The following is a 20,619-nucleotide window of genomic DNA, read 5'->3' as shown; positions in this document are numbered from 1 at the left end:
CATCACGCTTCTGCTAAAAGAGAGAGAGAGAGAACATCGTGCTGGAGAGTGGAGACCTACGACAAGCACGTATACACCGGCCTTGCTAGCATTAAGACGCCCGCACTATCCATAACTTCACCAGCACTGAGAAAAGAGAGAGGGATCTCTCTTTTCTCAGTGCTGGTGAAGTTATGGATAGTGCGGGCGTCTTAATGCTAGCAAGGCCGGTGTATACGTGCTTGTCGTAGGTCTCCACTCTCCAGCACGATGTTCTCTCTCTCTCTCTTTTAGCAGAAGCGTGATGGTCTCCTGGTACAGTGGAACGGTAGTACCACGTTCCCTTCGGTTGGGCTGGTAAGCCCGATGAAAATGGATCGGAAACAGATGGATATCATCGATATTATATTTATTTTCATATTTCTATCTGAATTTGAATTTGAATACAGATAGTGTCAACTATGTCGAATATGATATGATTGGATATTGATATCATAAATATGTAATTTGAGTATTCGGATACGGATACGGTATCGGATGTTGGATATCCGGACTCGGACACGGACAGATCTCAACCCCTCTAAACGAATTCGGTTTCGAATACGGTCGGAAAATATCCGTACCGTTTTCATCCCTGCTCCTGGCCCATTGGTAGAGATGAAAACGGTACGGATATTTTCCGACTGTATTCGAAACCGAATTCGTTTAGACGGGTTGAGATCTGTCCGTATCCGAGTCCGGATATCCAACATCCGATACCGTATCCGTATCCGAATAATCAAATCGCATATTTATGATGTCGATATCCAATCATATCCTATCCGACATAGTTAACACTATCCATATTCAAATCCGAATGCCGAACAGAAATATAAAAATAAATTTTAATATCGATGATATCCGTATCTAGTCCGTTTTCATCCCTATCCCATTGGTGCATCGCTCCACCTTGCCGCGGAGCCTGGCCGGCCCGGCGGATGCAGAACGCGTGCGAGGGCCCACACGTCAGTCGCGTAGCCGCTCAGGGTCCACCCGGTGCGGTGCCGACTGCCCCTCGCCTCGCGCACCGGAACCGGATCTCGTCACCGCCCTCTGTTTCGGATCTCGTCGGCGCCGTCCCTCCCACGCTGCCCTCTGCCGCCGCCACCACCACCTCCTGCGCCGGCGCTCCTCTGCGACGCACTTCGCCTCCGGAGCTTGATCCTGTCTCCCTTGCCTCCGCCTCCGCCTCCGCCTCCAGGTAGGAGGAAGTCGTCGCCTTCTTAGGTCAAGCCTGAGCTTCCTGACTTGTGTCCATGTGTAATGGTCTTGCAGATGTGACATGCTTTTCTAGTCCCTCGGAATAATTAACATCGATTACACAATCATGGAAGAGCAGCAAGTTAAGCCATCGGATCTGCCACCCACTAGTTCGGACAACCAGGGTCCAGTTGCAACTCCTCCTGTTACCAGTGCTGACCCTGTTCGTCCGGCTGCTTCAACTGGTTCTCCCAGTCAGGTTGCGGCTGCAGCTCCTGCACCTATCGCTGCTCCTGCAGAAGATGCTGCAGGGCGTGAGGCGCCAGCATCCGTGTTTTCTGCATCTGGTTTATCCTCCTGGGCTAAGAACCTGAAAATTCCCCAGCCTTCATCAGGTCAGGAATCACCTACAGGAAAGAATACCTTTGCCCGTTTAACAAGTGGCCTTGGACTGCGTATGTCACCAAAAGCGGCACAGCAAGATGAGGGTGCTGAAGGAAGCACCTCCCCAACAACAGGGCAGCCTGGTGTTTTTGGTTCTTTGACGAAAGGCATTGTGGATTCCTCTAAGAATGCTGTAAAGGCAGTGCAAGTCAAGGCTCGCCACATGGTCTCACAGAATAAAAGACGATACCAGGTACTTCTAATTCTACATGGGAATCGAAAATTTGACATCTTCAAATACTCTTGTCATTCAGTTCTCATAGTGTAACATAACCAGGATACAATCACATAAGTGTTCATTCATCACCTTTAGTGATGGTAACTTGCTGCATTATGTGCCTGTGCCAGTGCGCATTAATGCTAATGACTGTTAGCTTAGATCTATACTATAATCTATTTGCTCATATCTAACTTGCAGCAAGTTTGTACACATTACTCAGGTTTATCTAATTCTCGCATTTTGTGTTTCTACACATGCTCTCAATATCTATAGGTCCTAGGCACATGGTAGGGTGATGCTTAGATCCTAGGTGACCTCGTTGAACGTTAGTTTCTCAATCAGGGAGATCTTTCTTTGTGCCTGATGATGATAACAAATCATCACTTCTATGTAGTTTGATATATACACTAAGGGCAATTGAGGAACGGAAAATTTACTCACAGGGGCAAGAATCATCAATTTGATGCTGCTGATTAACCTTTTTATAAACCATGTGGGGTTGATTGTTGTCATTGACACCTGAAGGAATTGTACAGTCAGATCATATTAGTGATGATCCTTTAGTTGATTAAGTTTTGTAGATTTAATATAATGGAAAGGTGTAATGATCTGATTCTGCTACTTACTCAGGAAGGAGGATTTGATTTAGACATGACATATATTACTGAGAACATAATTGCTATGGGTTTTCCCGCTGGTGATTTGAGTTCAGGGCTTTTTGGATATTTTGAGGTCAGTTTACAAGCGAGATTCCGAAGTTTCCTTAAAGCTTGTTTCCTTTCATATGCTCTCATAGAAAAAGGGAAAGTAATACTCCATTGCAGGGTTTCTACCGCAACCACATGGAGGAAGTCATCAGGTTCTTTGAAATGCACCATAAGGTAACTTTTGCTTGTTATTAAGTTTCTTAACATAAATGCTTCCCAGGTGACACATTTCATGTTGTTGGTTATAGTTTATTGCTATTCTTGTCCATTTTCCTACACCACCATACCTTGAACTTACTGCATTGTCTTCATGTTATTAATGTAGCACGAGCCATCTTTGGCAGTCAAGGACTAGGTTCAATAGAGCAAGCCACTTCATAGCTCATCCTCTGAGAATGAGACAGGAATACCTTTAGAAGGATATTATCGGTGTTAGAGCAGTAGGAATGTAATGTATAAATGAATAATCTGTTTTATTTGATTTGACTACCAAATTCTACTGAAACTAATACAGGTTTGAATTTTTCCCCTCTGTCAGTAGTTTCTTCATTGTTAATTTGAACTATAAATATGAATGTGCTCAGATTTTTTTTTTTTGGTTCGTATTCGATGCACTTCAGCCCCAACAGATCATTTAACAGCTTGCTAGTTGTATTAAAGAACAAAACTGAGGACCTTGGCACCTGGTCCCAAACCCGGGTGCTCACTTTAGGAGGGGATTCCCTCCATTTTCCGTGAAGGAAAAAAGAGAAAAACTGACAATTTTTTTTTACATGATCATCTTTCCCATCATTATTATACATATTAACAATTTCATAATTTCATAGAATATGCATGTTTTTATCATGAAATGAGCACTATAAGACCATTTGGTTTGGTGCTTACTTAACACCCCCTCTCCTCTCCCCACATTGCCCTAGATTATATGCCCTAGATTATATGCTTATACATTTCATCTTGTCTAATGAGCATGCTTTATTTTCTCCCCATGCATTTTCAAAATTCCTTTCCCCTCCTGGTACGTGTATTGCCTTTTCCTTCTTACAAAAAGAAAGTTATTGTTCTTAAGTGCATTGTTTGCCTATTTAGTTTCCGGTATTCAAGGCAGCTAGATAAGTCTAGATTCTGAACTTTAATTATAAAGAGAACCTGCATTTGAGGGCTTATCTTTTTTGTAGCACTATAAGAAATAGGAATTTTGAACTAATCATGCATTTTAGTCTTCTAATTTAATCATTATGTTTCAGGGGAAGTATAAGGTGTACAATCTTTGTTCCGAAAGGCTATATGATGCATCTCTTTTTGAAGGAAAGGTATGGGTTGCTTACCATTTCCACATTTATAGTACACCTAAGGCATGATACTCCCAGCCACCAACAAAAAAAAATACTAAAAACTCAGTGGCACATCTGCTGATGTATAAAGTGTTCCCATCTTTGTCTCTGTTTCTTTATTGTATTTTGGTAATTTGACAATACTTCTGTTGTGCCTTGATGTCAACCTGTTTGGCCTTGCAGCATGATGAATTTGTTGGTGTATTATATTGGAAAATCTAATTTTGTGTGCGTATTTCAGGTGGCCTGCTTTCCTTTTGATGATCATAACTGTCCTCCAATACAACTTGTCATATCATTCTGCCATAGTGCCTACTCATGGTTGAAGGAGGATATAGAGAATGTGGTGGTTGTCCATTGCAAAGCTGGTAAGGCAAGGACAGGATTGATGATCTCGAGTCTTCTACTATTTCTAAAGGTAAGGTTACCATGCATTGTATCTGTATACCAATCAGAATGATACCTACTGCAAAATCTTCACCAAATTTCTTACAATTGGAGTTTTTCCCCCCTTTTATAACGGACAGTTCTTTCCTACTGCTGAGGAGTCCATTGAATACTATAATCCAGAAAAGATGTGTAGATGGAAAAGGGCTTATTCTCCCAAGTCAGATTGTGAGTGACCCTCATAGTTATGAAAGTTGATTCATATAACTTTTGTCTTTACTGAACATGTTGGGAAAATTGCAGAGATATGTGAAGTATTTCGAGCGCATCTTAACTTACTTCAATGGTGAAAATCAGCCACCCCGAAGGTATTTATTTATACCTTTTCAACCATGGTGTCAAAATGATATGCATGTGTATTTTGCTTTAGTAATTAATCATGTTATTACACTTTCCAGGTGTATGCTTAGAGGGTTTCGTCTTCATAGATGCCCCTATTGGATTAGGCCATCAATTACAGTCTCTAATCACAATGGTGTGTCCACTTAATTGAAACTGAAGTTGCCATATGTCATGATACAATAATTTAAGAATATACTGTGGCTTGATATCTTCTAGTGCATCAATTAATCAATCTGTTATGCAGGTGTTCTTTTTTCTACAAAGAAGCATCCAAGAACAAAAGAACTTATGGTAAGCATCTTCATTTGTGCACCAATCTTATTTTGTGTTCAGTTACTCATAGGTTTATAGTTTCGTCTCTGTTCAGTTTGCTATGGAATATTTGGGTAGCTTATATTATGAATTCTTCATAGTTTGATGCCTGTTTGCATAGTGGGTAAGGGCACCAATGTTTTTATATAGCAATGCTAGATAAAGGAATGTCTCATTGTTTTGGAAGGATATCGTACAACTTGAAGCCAACTTAAATGACTAGTACCACTAACCAATGTATTGATATTTGCATGGCTATGTCTCTTAGTACAGCATATGTTTGATATGCAAACTACGCTTGAGGATAAACTCAAAATATTGCATTGTTTCATGTGTTCCTCTGGACATAAATAACAAGAAGGCATTCCCAGAAGGATGCTTCTCCTTGCTGTCTCTTATCTAAAAAAAATACAAAAGAAATGTCTTATTTTTCTATGGCTTAAAACTAATTTGTACCATTCTAGATATTTATTTATGCATACTTTTATGCTGAATCTTATTCATCTGTAATCTCCATTGTAATCTAATTTTACTACCATAATTTCAGCCAGAAGATTTCTGGTTTAGTGCACCAAAGAAGGGGATTATGGTTTTTGCATTGCCGGGAGAACCTGGCTTAGCCAAGGTAGCTGGTGATTTCAAGATCCAGTTTCATGATCGACAGGGAGATTTTTACTGGTGAGCTCCATGTAGTATTAAACTAATAATAATAATATTTCCTAGACATATCTGTGCTCTGTTACTTAATGATTTCATTTTATTTTTATTCCATGTTATGTAAGTTGCATGCACATATGTATATTATCTCGATTGGATGGCACCAACATTTTACATGGGAATCCGGAAAAGAATTATTGTCCTGATATTTAATTTCATTTCTTCCCCTATCCTTTTCAGTTGGCTAAATACAACAATGATGGAGAACAGGGTGACTTTGAATCCAACTGATCTTGATGATTTTGACAAGGTGAAGGCTTATTCATTGTTAATAATATTTATAACTATTTGTGAAGAGCGAATATGAAACTATTTTAACAAGATATGCCAATAAATCCTGAATTCTTTGTGTTCATACTTTGTTTTTATGACGTCGGATTCAAATGCTAGATACTAGTTTGTTCACACAACTTAGGTAGTTTTGAGAATGTTCTCCGTATCTTATAGCTGATGCCTTAGTTTTTGTTTTTCCTGATTCTCTTTGTATTTTCAAATCAACTCTCTGCTCCAGGCATTACCATACTGAATATAGCCTCGCCTTGTTTACTTCACTGCGTATACTTCTTTTGCCCGTGCATAAACATTTTATGGTCAGTAGGTGAAGGAAACAGACATTTTATCAACAATTAGTTATTTATCTAAGGATTGCTTATTTTCATTCTGTTATCATTTATCAGTGACAGTTGTTGCCATGTTGTGGCTCTTGTTTTGTTTACCATTTTTTTTTGGGACTTGAAACTAAAATACTTTATAATTTTATTCAGAGAAAATTGCCGTCACCTGGATTCCAGGTTGAGGTTGTCCTGGTAGATTACGATGGCTCGCAACCACCAAAACCAAAACCAGCCGCTGGACCTGCTGATACTAAATCTGATGCTGATTCCTCGGCTAGCACGGTTGCGAAAGAAAATAATGCTGCACCTGCAGAATCCAACAAGGGAACTGGAAGCAATGATAAAGATGAAGTTTTCTCCGACAGTGACGGGGAGGATGGATCATCCAAGGGAAGAAAGGAGAAGACTGCCGGCGGTGGTCAAAGCAGCGTAAATGCTGCTAAACCATCCCAAACAAGCAACGTGCAGGAGGCAGCATCAGCTGCTGCCAGTAGACTGGATAAAGTAGCTATAACTAGCGAACAAGGAACCGCAAAGGCACCTGATGGCACATCTCTCAAAACTGAAGTCAGCAGCAAGGCCAGCTCCACCACACCACCACCTACAGCAGCTGACTCTTCCAGCATGAGCGAATTCAAGGCGATCGCAGCAGATGCCTCAGTGTTCTCATTCGGAGATGAAGATGATTATGAAAGTGAGTAGTGCTTCTATGGGTGTTTGGTTTCCGTTGTACAGTTTGGTGCCCTCTAGGACCCCACCCCCCCATCATAGAATGCCAGTTTGAAGCAGCTGGGAAGAGAAGTGGAAAAAAGTTAATTCATTCTTGCGTTTGGTCTCCACTGTAGCAGTGTCATCAGTCTGATGTTGTACCCAGATGAGACTTGTAACTCAACCAGGGCTGTACCTTGTTGATACCTCTCCTATTTGTTTACAGAAATACCTTGTACACGAAATTAATTAAACAATGCAATTACTTTTATTAAGAGTTAAAGTGCGCATCTTTAGGAAGATTCTGTACATGAACTTGTTCAGTGCAATTCATTTCGGCTTGTTTGGATAGTTAGGAAGGATTGGAGGCAAGTCTCAGTTCAAACGTATAACTTGAAATAGATGTTGGAAATTTCCAGTTGAACGCCCTTCGGCCAAACTGTCTCCGGCTCATTTGGGAACAATTAAGGTAGTGTACTCTATTTCTGAATTAGTTTTGGTATGTGTCCTGTAATTGCCCCGCTCTCTGATGTTGTGTGCGCTTATAGGCCTTTTCTGAATTAGTTTCTGTATGTGTCGTGTAATTGCCCCGCTCTCTGATGTTGTGTGCGTGCTTATAAGCTGCCATATTTCCGATGCATCTTTGGTTATGCCAGCTTCTGAGCCTCATTCTATGTATTCGAATCTGCCATGTTTCCAAGCATGGATGGAGCAACGCGTGTGATGCGTATTTGATAAGTGTTTGTCTTTTGAAGAGCCACCTCTATTTCATGTAAAAGTAGGAAGACCTCTAGACGTTTTGAACTCAATCCATGGCATCTTCTACCTTTTCGGTCTCTACACTTGTTAAGGTGGCACGTCCTGAATGAAAGCCTGTGAGATTTATGTGAGGGTTTTGGCAGGTTAGATCAGCTCATGCTGTTCCTTTATTCCCTGCTTTTCTCATCTTCGATGGCAAGGATTAAAGTTACTGCAAGAGAATCTGGGGAATGGAGGAGCTGGCTACTTCTGGCATAATCTTGTGCTCCGTGATCCTGTCTATGGTGGATTGGTGCTGTACGTGTGTATTTAAAGAGTTGTACACACCACTAATGCTTCATAATCCCCCCTCGTCGTCAACATCTTGCATGCTTATTCGCAACTGGTAATTTTTTCCCCAAAGCCCATACAGGTTTAGTTCTTGATGCCATTTTGTTTGCAATGCAGTCTTGCTGCTACTTGTGCTAACCATGGCAGGTTGTTATCTATGAGATCATCTTGTTGCTTCAATATATGTCTAAGTCAACTTCTTGTTGCTTAGGAGTCGATCAGGCATGGTGAAGATCTGCTCCATCGGCGGCGGCTACGTCGGCGGCCCGTCCATGGCCGTGATGGCGCTCAAGTGCCCGGCCATCGAGGTGACCGTCGTTGACGTGTCCCGGCCGCGCATCGACGCCTGGAATAGCGACCGCCCCGCGATCCTGGAGCCGGCCCTGGACGCCGTCGTCAGGGCCTGCCGCGGCCGCAATCTCTCCTTAAGCACCGACGTGGACCGCCACGTCGCCGACGCCGACATCGTCTTCGTGTCCGTCAACACGCCCACCAAGGCGCGCGGCCTCAGCGCCGGCAGGGCGTCCGACCTCGCCTACTGGGAGAGCGCGGCGCGCGTGGTGGCCGCCGCGTCCCGCTCCCGCCCTGGCACGGGTAAGATCGTCGTTGAGAAGTCCGCCGTCCCCGTCAGGACCGCCGAGGCCATGGAGAGGATCCTCCAGGCGAACGCCACCGGAAGCGGCGGAGGCGCGTTCCAGGTCCTTTCGAACCCGGAGTTCTTCTCCGAGGGCACCGCCGTGCGGGACCTTCTCTGCCCCGACCGCGTGGTCATCGGCGGCCGAGACACCGACGCGGGCGCCGTGCGCGCGCTCGCGGACGTGTACGCGTACTGGGTCCCCGAGGACCGGATCGTCAGCACGGGGCTCCTGTCCGAGGAGCTCGCCAAGCTCGCGGCGAGCGCGCTCCTGGCGCAGCGGGTCTCGTCGGTGAACGCGCTCTCGGCGCTGTGCGAGGCCACGGGCGCCGACGTCTCGGACGTCGCGCGCGCCGTCGGCAGCGACGGCCGCGTCGGGGGAGGCAGTAGGTTCCTGGACGCCGGCGTCGGGTTCGGCGGGCCGAGCCTCCGTCGGGACGTGCTGAGCCTGGCGTACGCCTGCGAGCGCCACGGCCTGCACGAGGCGGCGGAGTACTGGCGGCAGGTGGTGGCCGTGAACGAGTAGCAGAAGGGCCGGTTCGTGCGCCGCGTGGTGGCGTCCATGCTCGGCGCCGTGGCCGGCAAGAAGGTGGCCGTGCTGGGGCTCGCGTTCAAGAAGGGCGTGCGCGACACGAGGGAGTCGCCGGCGGTGGACGTGTGCCGGGCCCTGCTGACCGACGGGGCCCGCGTCAGCGTGTACTAGCCGGTGGTGAGCGAGAGGCAGATACGGCGGGACACGGCGGCGCAGGAGGAGGTGGAGGTGGCGAGGGACGCGTACGGGCTCTGCGTGCTGACGGAGTGGGACGAGTTCAGGACGCTGGACTGCCGCCGGGTGTTCGACGTCGTGATGAGGCCGGCGTTCGTCTTCGACGGCCGCAACGTCGTCGACGCCGGGGAGCTCAGGGAGATCGGCTTCGTCGTCTACGCCGTCGGCAAGCCGCTGGACGCCTGGCTCAAGGGCATACCGGCGGTGGCGTAGCCGATCAATCGGTTTCTGATGTATGTAGTATTGTAGTACTCCTAATAAAATGTAACAAAGCTCAAAAGACTTCTCTTTTGGCAAGTTGTGCTCTAGCTTTTTTTCGTTCAGAGACAAAATTCTGATTTGCAAAAGCGGCGCATAGAAAGCACACTGAATGTGAACACTGGGATCCCGTATAGAGACACTACGAGTACTGAACAAAAAGCACTGAATGTGAACACTGGGATCTCGTATAGACATTAGGAATACTGAACAATCCATTCACACAAGATTGAAGATAACATTGCAGAAAAGGCCCCAAGATGCAAAGTTGCATTACTCAAAGGTATGCATGTCTACATTACTATCACAAAATAGAAATCGCATAAACACACAAAGGGCCGGGCAAGTTTATTAATCTCAACTATATGCCATGATTAATAACTGCAACGTATATAAATCACTAAATCAGTAGAGCTCTTGTTTGGAACAATAACCTTGTGTAACTAATATTTTATCCAAGGCTGCCGATTGCTATTATTTGCTAGACAGTTGACAGTTGACACCACCACCCTATATATTCCTATATATATATGTATATGTTACAATCAATAATTCTTCTTGTCTGATCTGTCTGTCCAATCAGAGATTAACAATAAAAGCAACAAATAAACTGATGCATGGATCCATCGAATTAATTAAAGTAATTAATTAGCTACCCATGCCTCATAGCCGGCGGCACCATGTCGTCAAGAAGCCCCTTGTCGACTGCCGCCGGAGCAGCAGCACTGCTAACCGGCGGCGGCGACAACGTCGTCGTCGTTGACACTGAAACCACTGGCATGGACGACATGGTAGCCGAGGACGACGACAAGGGATAGCTCGCCGCCGCCAGCAGAAGCTCCTGGTTGTTGCAGTGCAGCGGCGGCGGCCTTAGCAGGTTGCTGTCGCTGTCGTTGAGAGCGTTCTGCTGAGGCGGCGCGGGGTGTCGTCGGGAGGAGCAGCGGCGGCAGCAGGTGGCCGTGGTCGGCGACGCTGCTGGTGGTTGTGCCGCCGTAGAGGTGGTGGTGGTTGTGCTGGTGCGCGGTGGCAGAGAATTGGAATGGCATGTGGTGGTGGCCGACGGCGGCGGCGGCGGCGAGTGCAGCGGCAACGTGGAGGTGGTGGGCGCGCGGGAAGGCGACGGTGTGGTGGCAGTGCTGGCCCTCGTAGGTGGTGATGACGACGGAGGGGTCGTCGGAGGAGCGCTCCACCCGCTTCTTCACCGTGCACTTGCTGTTGGTGCACCGGTAGTAGCTCCTGCAGGTACACCGTACATCATCCATCATCCATAACTTAACAATTTTAGAGTTCAATTTTCAGAGCTTCAGATGCAGATGCATGTATCAATCATCAGCTGTTCCTTTTGGTTTAAATTTTATTTTATTTTATTAATTTAATCCATAGATCATCAGTACTATATATTCATGATGCATGTTTGCCAGCGTTCCAATCAGATCATTTCGAATTTTATTTTATTTGATTTCATTTCCTGACCTGTTTATAAGTACCGAAATGTTTATAGGCATCAAGTAGGAGCTCTGTACTTTATATTATACCTAATTGCAATCCGTGTAATATTGAATACCCGTAACAGTTTTAAGTTATCCACGCACATATATATTTGAACGAGCTGAGTGTGATTCATTCATTCATGGCATGGAAATCGTTCGTACGTAGGGTGTGTTTGGTTGAGCTGTGGCTGTGGACAGGAACAAAGCTAGGAAAAAAATATAGGATGGGCTAAACAACGGCAATTAGTAAAAAAAGAGGTTCAGCAAATCTCAACCCCTCCTACCTGTACATCTATAGCTGAAATTTCAGACGGCGGCTCTACGGGGCTTCGCTTGCTCGCGAGCGGTAGGGGGGCTGGAGCCCCCCTAGCCCCACCGCTAGCTCCGTGGCTGGCTGTGGGAAAAAGCTGCTGTGGGCTGTGAGCTGTGGGAAAGCTGCTGTGGGCTGTAGAAAAGCTGAAAGCTGTTTGGTTAAACAAGTATAAAATATACCTTCTATCTTTATCTCTCTTGAAACAACTATGAAAGAGCTTTTTATTCCACCAATTTTGAAAAGCAGAAAGCCAAAAGCCAAAAGCCAAAAGCAGGGTCAAACCAGCTTTCAAAAATGTACTACAGAAAAACAGCTGCTTCTGAAAAAATAGCCTAAAAAACAACCCCTTTAATTGGGCTTTTAGCTTTTGGGGCCAAAAGCCAAAGCCAAAAGCCCAACTAAACGGACCGTAGTATATGCTAATATGCATGCCATTGTCATATGTTGAATGGATCAAAATGAAAATTGGACTGTAACTTTTACTTATATATAGAGAGAGACAGGGAGACAAATAAAATATACGATGCATGCATTCTCGGTATACTAGCTATATTTATAAATCTATTTTCAGGAGCAGTTGTCCTACCGTAATTGAAAAACTTAGGTTTAGAGGCAGATTTTTTTTAACAAAAGTGACCTTGGAAATGATTTTCCTGATATCTAGACTTTAGAAAATTGATGGTGTAGTACGTGTTGGTTTTAGGAACCAGCCCCAAAATTCATTTTTAACCATGAGAAAAAATCTTCTGCTCTAGTGATCAAACAATGATCGCTAAAATTATATATTACCTGAACAATATCAAATTAAAATTGCAGGCACCTGAGAGAGAAATGGGAACATATACATTGCATGGGTATACCTGGGGAAGGGGCTGTTCTTGACGGCCTTCTGTCCGTACTTCCTCCATCGGTATCCGTCCTCGAGGTGGTCCACGTCGCTCTTGGTCATGAAGGCGAACCGCGGCTGCCGCGCCCGCTTCTGCCCCGCCGACGACGACTTCATCGTCTTCCCCGGCGCCGGCGGCTTGCTCCTGCAACCATTTATATATATGTATGATCACTGCTAATAAAGTAACTCTATTATTTGTGACGTGAAGGTACACGTACGGTGAATTAAGACGGTATGTACGTGCTGCGTGCGCTGCTGTTATATATCATGGTATAAGTACATGTACGAAAGCCATATATATGCGTGGCCAGTGATGACCTGCTTGTTGGATGCATGTGATGAGATGAAGGTACGTACGTACGTCGTGCAACACCGAACGACCTTACCTGGCTAGCATCAAGCTGCATCGTGCATAGCTGGTTGCAACATGACTTGACAATGCAATCAGTGTCTTATCTATGTGTATACGTTTCTTATTATTATGATGTGACAAGTACTCCCCATTTTAAATTATGAATAGTTTTAATTTTAGGTACATGGTTTTTTCCCTTTATTTGAGAATGTACATGGTTTTTTCCCCTGTACATATATATATATAGTAAAAGTTTAAGTACCGATCGAGAAAAGTCAAACTGATTTATAATTTTAGAATAGAGGTTATATCGTAAGTAATAATGAGAAAAAATCCATGGCAGGACTATATATTATAATTTTTTATGATAGAAGTCGTGTTTTTCTCGTGAAGATTAAAATTAAAAAGATATATAAAAAGCAAAAGAAATAATAAAACAGAAGGTAAGGCAAGAATAGGAGGGAGGAGGAGGAAAACGCGTGGCTCCCTCTTGTGTTATTTATTATTTTGTTATTATTACTATATAGGTTGATAGTGAAAGCAGGAGGAGTAGTGTCTAGATAGATAGATAGATTTGCCGTGACACACGAGAATCGCGGCGCAACGTCCGCTTCACTTGAATTCCGTTCCGTTCATTCCATTCCCATCCATCCATCCCTCCCGCGCAAATTTCCCCAACTGCCCCTCTGTTCCGGCCGTTACAGTCACAGAGGTAGGGATGAATATCACCGATATTACATTTGTTTTCATATTTCTGTTCGAATTCGGATTCGAATATGGATAGTGTCAACTATGTCGGATAGAATACGATTGGATATCGACATCATAAATATGCGATTTGAGTATTCGGATACGAATACGGTATCGGATGTTGGATACCCGGACTCAGATACGAACAGATCTCAACCCCTCTAAACGAATTCGGTTTCAAATACGGTCGAAAAATATCCGTACCATTTTCATCCCTAAGTAATTAATTAATGTCCCATCCACTTTAAATTATAGGTCGTTTTATTATTTTTAACATAGATTTTATTTATTAGAACGGAGGAAGCAGTAATATATAATAAGAAGCAAAGCAAAGGTTGAAACAAATCCAACAAACACGCACATTATATATGTGTGTGTTTTTTATATTAAAAAGAAAATGAAGAGAAGGAAAACAAAAAGAAAGAGGTGAAATGTGCAAGTTGATAGCTTGATGCACGTAATAACAAATGCAAACGCCAAAACAAATCAGCTCAAGCGAAACTAAATCCTGAATAAAAAATAAAGAAAGAGAGAAAGAGAAAGATCAGGCGAAATGCGCAATCAGCAGTTACGAATTAGTACTAGGCTAGTGACAGTAACGGGTTTAATTTGGGATCGGAGATGGACATGGACATGAAGAAGAAGCTAGGGAATGAGGAGCTGCTAGCTAGTGTGAATTGGACTGGTTGAGCATAGGCACTGTCACTTACGCTGCCTCGGTGGCTGCGGCGGCCGCCGGCACCCCGTCGTCGTCGTCCTCCTGCGCGGCAGCGGCGCCGTCGTCGGTGGAGCTGGCCGACGACGCGCCGCCATCCACCGACACGGCGGACCCGGCAGGCGTCGGCATCGTCGTCGCCGCCACTACCGCCTGCTCCTCCGACGACAGACAGGGTGGCGGAGGTTGCGTGCCCCGATGGTCCTCCGGCGGATCCAGCGGCGGCAGCATCATCGACATCATCATCAGCTCCTCCGTCGTCGTCCCGCCGGCGGCGGCCCAGCAACCGGCGAGCTCCGCGAACATCGCCGAGGAGTCGGCGTAGTGCGCGTCGTCGGCCGTGAAGGGCCACTCGCCGCCCCCCACGACGCCCGCTGCTTCACCGCCGCCGGCACCGGCCATGATCGGGTCCAAGGCCGACACACTGCACGTCGAAGACTCGCTTGCTAGCTTGGGCTTCTTGGCTCCGAACCCGCTAGATCAGCTGCGTGCGTGTGCTATGGTTGCTCCTCGATCGATCTCAGGCTCAGCATGCAGCGGCAGCTAGCGAGCGAGCTTTTCTTCTCTTCTCAAAAAAGATTTGGGGGTTTCTCTCGGTCTGCTCTGGGGCCAGTAGTGGCTTTTTCATTCAGATGTGGATGGTGGTGGTGGTTTGCTACTTTGCTCGCTCGCGAGGGGGTTGTCTCTCCATTTATTTCACTCGCTCACTCTGATTAAGAATATTATTACTAGCGGTGTTGTGAGGGTAAGGCTGTGTCCGACTAGAGATCCATCGCGGAACCTAAACTTAAAATATATAGTCTTTAATAGAGTATTTATATAAAAGATTTATTTTAAGTGTTAGAAGAGGTATAACCCTCATCTGAGTATTCTCTCTCTTGGTGACCTATTTATAGAAAGGATTGTTTTTAGGTTTGGTTACTGAAGAAAACTAAAAATAGATATTAAACTTTTTGCCTATAACGCTACATAAAAAATAAATAAATCTTATATTTTAGGATCGTAATGGTTGGAGACGTGTAAGGAGGTAAAGGATGGAGTACACATATGTACTAGCATCAAATTAATTATTCACTTCATTGCTTATTAATTTATTTATTGTTGTGTACCACTTTGATCAATTCCATTAGCTAGCTAGCCAGCTACTCCTATCCTATCCTAGCTCACTCACTCACTCTGCTGGTCCATTCTACTCATTGTCGATAGTTTAACTCAACTACTTCTTTCTATGTATTCTCTGCCTTGGAATAAATAGATTTCTAACCTAAAAATTTATCTACAAATAAATCAATTTCTAAAAGGCTAAATAGTTCACCGGCTCATTTATTTTTTTCGAAGTCTCCTCGCATTTACTTCACCCTCTCCCACTTCAACCCCCCCTCTCATCTTCCAATCCAATTTGAGTTTCTGTAGTTGGATGTATGTTGTAAATAATATAATTAGTGTGTTATTGGAACAATCGTCAATTGATGTGCAACTACTCTAGTTAATTAAGAGTAGTATGGCCTTTTCACTGTCGTGCTAATCTATCGTAAACCTACAAGAAATCTATTTATCCAGGGAGAGAGTGCTACTAGGTTAGAGTACATACAGTATTCCCTCTATCTTCTTTTATTAGTATTTAACCTAGATACCAAGATGCGATCATGATGGATTAATTGTTCACCCAATACCGTGTTTCGTTGGCCATTATTGCGCACGTTCGATTGATGGTGGCCTAGGCTCACCACACCAAAAGCCATGTATGTGCATGCTTAGATCAGTCTTAAGAGCAAGTCTAATAATAGAGCCAAGTATTTGGCTATAAGCCAATTTATAATAGCCAAGCTATACAATAATGGTATATTATTTGTCTATAAGAAACTTTCTTGTTGCTATTTTTATCTATGCCTCACTTTCTCTTTCTTAGTCCTCCTCACATCCACTTAATGTATGGGCACATCACTGCGTATGCTTTCGTGCCCAGCTCGTTGCTTGCATGAGAGCCAAACTCTCCCCTGTTTTCTTCTCCACATCAGTATTTGCTTGGCTATAAATCAATATTTTTCTATCATATCAGTCAGGGATGTGCTATATTTTTTTCATTTCTTGTGTGTCTACCATAGAAAACAACAATATTCTTGTTTTACAATATTATTTTTAGTATTAATGCTTGTTTTAATGATATGAAAATAAGTTATGAATCAATAAACAATTATAAACTACAAATCATCTTATGTACTAAAAATATGTTTTATTTTCTGTTTTTAGATTACAATGCAAGTTACTAGTATATGCATAATCAACTATACTCGAGTTGAGCATAGCTCGGCTTGTTGGGTTTTTTTATTGTGGAATCTGTCAACCCAACTTCAAGTCTTTGACTTGTCAGTGCTCGTATTTTTCTAAATTTGTTTCAGAATTTAACAGTTGTCGGGTTCATAAACCCGAGGTCCCTCGGGGACCGGATTCCACGCCAAGTCTCGGCCTAGAAGAACGGCCTTTTCTTCTTCTGGACCGACCCAAGAGTCTGAACTCAACAGACCGGAGCACTCGCTTCAGGCCTAGGCTGCCTTCGGCCCTATCTCTCCGACCGGAGCACTAGCTCAGGCTCAGGCTAGCTCCGAACGGCCTCTCCGATCGAAGCGCTAGCGTCAGGCCCCGGCCGCCTCCGCACGGCCTCCACTCGGAAAGCCTGATCCGAGGACCGCCTCCGACTCCGACCCCATGTCTCCGACCGGGATTCATAGAAAACCCTGCTCATCGCTATTCTCCGACTGGCGCGCCAGAACCGACCGGGGACCATCCGACTGGGGATGCCCGCTCGGAAAGAACTAGAAGGCGTGCGGAGGAAGGCAAAACATGGCTCACAAGTCAACACCACTGTACCAGGGACCATAGCCTACATGAAGCAGTGCTCTGCAGCCACCCTGACATAAAGTATTGTAGGGGCCGCTAGAAACTCCCATATGGTAAGCCCCCTTCGCGTATCTCTAGACACCGATTGCGGTATGGGCTCCAGGATCTGCCACACCGAGTGAACATAGCGCGGCTCCTCACATGCCACGAGGCATCCAAAAGTATTTGTAGGTACCGGTGTCCATCCTTCCTGAAGAAGATATCTCGATCCCCCATGCTCATCTAACATCCTACAGCAACATCGACAGTATTGGGAGGCTTCAATTATTATCTAGTTTTCATCACCATAGGCAGCAAGGCTTAGAAATATCTGTACTCTCTCCCTCTCACCTGTAAAGAGTCATCTCCTTCATCTATAAAAGGGGATACGCTCCCACCAACTAGGGGAGATTGACTTCTTTAGGCTCAGACTCACTAGATCGATACCAACCCCTTGCAACCGCAGTACCACCCAGTTCCGACCGCGACCCTTCTGGTCGGAGCCTTCTGAACCTCTTGTATACCCCCTCCTTTCTCCTTCTCATTTGTAACCCCACTACAGACTTTGAGCACCTAGGCTCAAGAATAAAGTCGCTGACCGACCTTGACTGGACATAGGACACGTTGCCTGAACCAATATAAATCCCGTGTCATTAAGTGCTAGGCCACCTCCGATCACAACGTACATCAAAACTACAAATATTTACTAGTTGGTCACTTTCTGCACCGACAGTTGGCGCCATCCGTGGGGAAGACACTGTACGTTCAACACCTTTTGGTCATCGGATGGCCCATTTTTCCACCACTCCCGCCATGGCGGGCTCCGACGATACGATTCGTTTTGGCTCGCTAGAGTTCCCCGCAGTCTCGCCCGCCGGGATGTGGGTTCCACCCGTCTTCGAGCCATTCCAGGCCTTTCGCTTTGGGAGCCTGGACTTCGTCGCCGACCGGCTCGGTGTACTCTACCTCCGCGAGGAGGCTGGCGACCTAGCACCTATCGGAGGAACGTCCTCCATCGACTCCAGGATGCACGACTTCGACAATGCGACATCTACGCTTCATTCGGAGCAAACTCTCTGCTCAAACCCCACTATAAGTAATATGCGTGCTACTCACTCTTTATTTGCTATCTCTCACCAGTCACCCGGAGGAAATGTACCGCCCACGCCACAAACGCCATACGATCGGTTCCCCTACGGCCTTGCGTCCTCCACGGACACCTATGCTCGGGGGCTCCGAAGGATGCTGGCACCATCCCCCCTCATGTTCGAGTTCATGGGAGTAGTGGGCTTCGTTCCTGTCATTCCTCACAAACTTCCGGATGATGATGGCGAGAGCGACGGTTCAAGCATCGGTGACGTGGCACCCCGCCACTGTCCGTCCTAGGAGTGCGCTATGGCAGATGCTCCGCGACAACTGCTGGTGGTCGTGGAGTCTATGCAAACTCACACCCCTCTGGACCCACATGCGGGAGCCCTTGCATCTGCGCAAGCACACGCTGAGGAATTACGACAACAACGGTAGAATCAGCCACCGTCTACACCGGCGCCGTTGGTACAACACGTTGCGCCCCACGCGCCTGGCCTAGCGGGTGGCGCCTGGGGTCGCGCTTGTCAGGTTCAGCACGACATCATGAGCAAAGGGAATGATGTCCCACAATTCACCCGGGTCGGCCAGAATATCGCTGCTGTGGCAATGCTTCTTTGCGGTGTTCCTGAGCCCGTCGACCCTCAGGAGCGGGCAGTCTACCGGAACCTTCGGGTTCTAGTAGAGGTCGCCGCCATCCAACAGGCGGAAAGCTCCGCATCATGACTCCAACCCTCGCCCTCTCTCCCCACCGGGGGGATGAGGACGCGCCAGCCAGATCGATCCGTTCGCTCACCACCACAGCTAGTAGGCTCGACTCGAGGAGTGGCAGTCGTGCCATGATCCAACTAGGTGCCTGCTCCACATCGACCACACCAGGACGCTCATAGCATTGCTAGCAACTGTCATCGAGTCCGACATGGTAACGACGTCTACCATACGGCAGCAGGCGACACGGACCCTGGCTAAATCATCGAGGGAAGCGGAGAAACATGCCCCAGGCACGATCATTGGACAGATGGCTGGAGCCCCAGCCCTGAGGGCCTAGGGCCATGAGCCTTCAGCCGGCGCATCCAGAGAGCGTCGTTTCTGCAGCGTTTCCGGCCTCCCACCAACATCACCAAATACACCAGGGAGACAAACTCAGACATTTGGCTTGAAGACTTCTAGCTCACCTGTCGAGCCGGAGGAGTGGATGATGACTTTTTCATCATCCAATATCTTCCCATTTGCGTAGGGGAGCATGTTTGGGCATGGCTCAAATTTCTTCCACATGACAGTATCCGCGACTAGACTAACCTCAAGAGGGTCTTCATCGGGAATTTCTTAGGGATGTACGTCCGCTCGGGAAACTCCTAGGACCTCAAGAGCTGCCAGCAGGAGCCCAATGAATCCCTGCGGGATTACATACACAGGTTTTCCCAATGTTGTAACTCCCTCCCTGATGTTGTCGACGTAGACGTCATCAGCGCTTTCCTCTCCGGGACAAACTACGAGTCCCTGATCCATAAGCTTGGCTGCCTAAAACCTCGCACCACCCGCAATCTACTCGACATTGCCACCAACCATGCCTCTAGCGAGGAGGCAGTCGGGGCAGTCTTCAGCGGAGGCCGGGACAAAGGCAAGCCCAAGCGCGCGGATCTAAACGAAGGCCCCTCCACTCAGATGGGCAAAAAATAGGAAGGATCGGCACCGGACGGATGACACCGCGTTGATCGTCACAGCTGATCATGCACCTAGGCAGCCCCAACAGGGACTGCCTGACCACTTCAACAAACTCATGGATGGTCCGTGCCCCAATCACGCCTATCCCGTCAAACACCTCTGTAAGGAGTGCGAGCTCCTCAAACATTTCCTCCGACAGGCCGGCACGCCAAAGGAGGGGGACGACAAGGAGCCAGCAGTTAGGAGGGTGAAAGCTCTAGTTTGGTTTTGGTTAATTGATGAAACCCTAAGTGCTAACCTAGTTTATCAAAGTGATTATGAGATAGGTAGCACTACTCCAAGTGATGAAGCAATGACGAAGATCATGACAATGGTGATAGCATGGTGATGATCAAATGCTTGAACTTGGAAAAGAAGAAAGAGAAAAACAAAAGGCTCAAGGCAAAGGTATAAAATGTAGGAGCCATTTTGTTTTAGTGATCAAGACACTTAGTGAGTGTGATCACATTTAGGATAGATAGCCGTACTATTAAGAGGAGTGAAACTCGTATCGGAATGCGGTTATCAAAGTGCCACTAGATGCTCTAACTCATTGCATATGCATTTAGGATCTAGTGGAGTGCTAACACCCTTGAAAATATTTGTGAAAAAAGGCTAACACAAGTATTCGGC

General features: G+C 46.0%; 1 protein-coding gene and 2 pseudogenes across 1 annotated transcript; 2 read left to right on the top strand and 1 right to left on the bottom strand.

Moving 5' to 3' along the window:
* The first annotated feature begins 967 nt into the window (after positions 1-967).
* LOC136549316 (phosphatidylinositol 3,4,5-trisphosphate 3-phosphatase and protein-tyrosine-phosphatase PTEN2A-like) lies at positions 968-7,346 on the top strand. Its single transcript, XM_066540555.1, is given in 14 exon segments — positions 968-1,219; positions 1,294-1,855; positions 2,513-2,614; positions 2,707-2,763; positions 3,837-3,902; positions 4,165-4,341; positions 4,451-4,489; positions 4,491-4,538; positions 4,614-4,678; positions 4,769-4,845; positions 4,957-5,003; positions 5,572-5,702; positions 5,922-5,991; positions 6,506-7,346. Coding segments are annotated over 13 exon segments (1,941 nt in total). The 5' UTR covers positions 968-1,219; positions 1,294-1,345; the 3' UTR covers positions 7,058-7,346.
* A 940-nt stretch (positions 7,347-8,286) lies between these two features.
* LOC136549317 (UDP-glucose 6-dehydrogenase 5-like) lies at positions 8,287-9,966 on the top strand (annotated as a pseudogene).
* A 322-nt stretch (positions 9,967-10,288) lies between these two features.
* LOC136549318 (probable WRKY transcription factor 57) lies at positions 10,289-15,002 on the bottom strand (annotated as a pseudogene).
* Between the last annotated feature and the right edge of the window lie 5,617 nt (positions 15,003-20,619).

This window comes from Miscanthus floridulus, chromosome 4 (genome assembly GCF_019320115.1).
Source record: "Miscanthus floridulus cultivar M001 chromosome 4, ASM1932011v1, whole genome shotgun sequence".
Taxonomy (NCBI): domain Eukaryota; kingdom Viridiplantae; phylum Streptophyta; class Magnoliopsida; order Poales; family Poaceae; genus Miscanthus; species Miscanthus floridulus.
The sequence above is the reverse complement of the archived record's forward strand: the minus strand, read 5'-3'. Positions and strand labels throughout refer to the sequence as shown.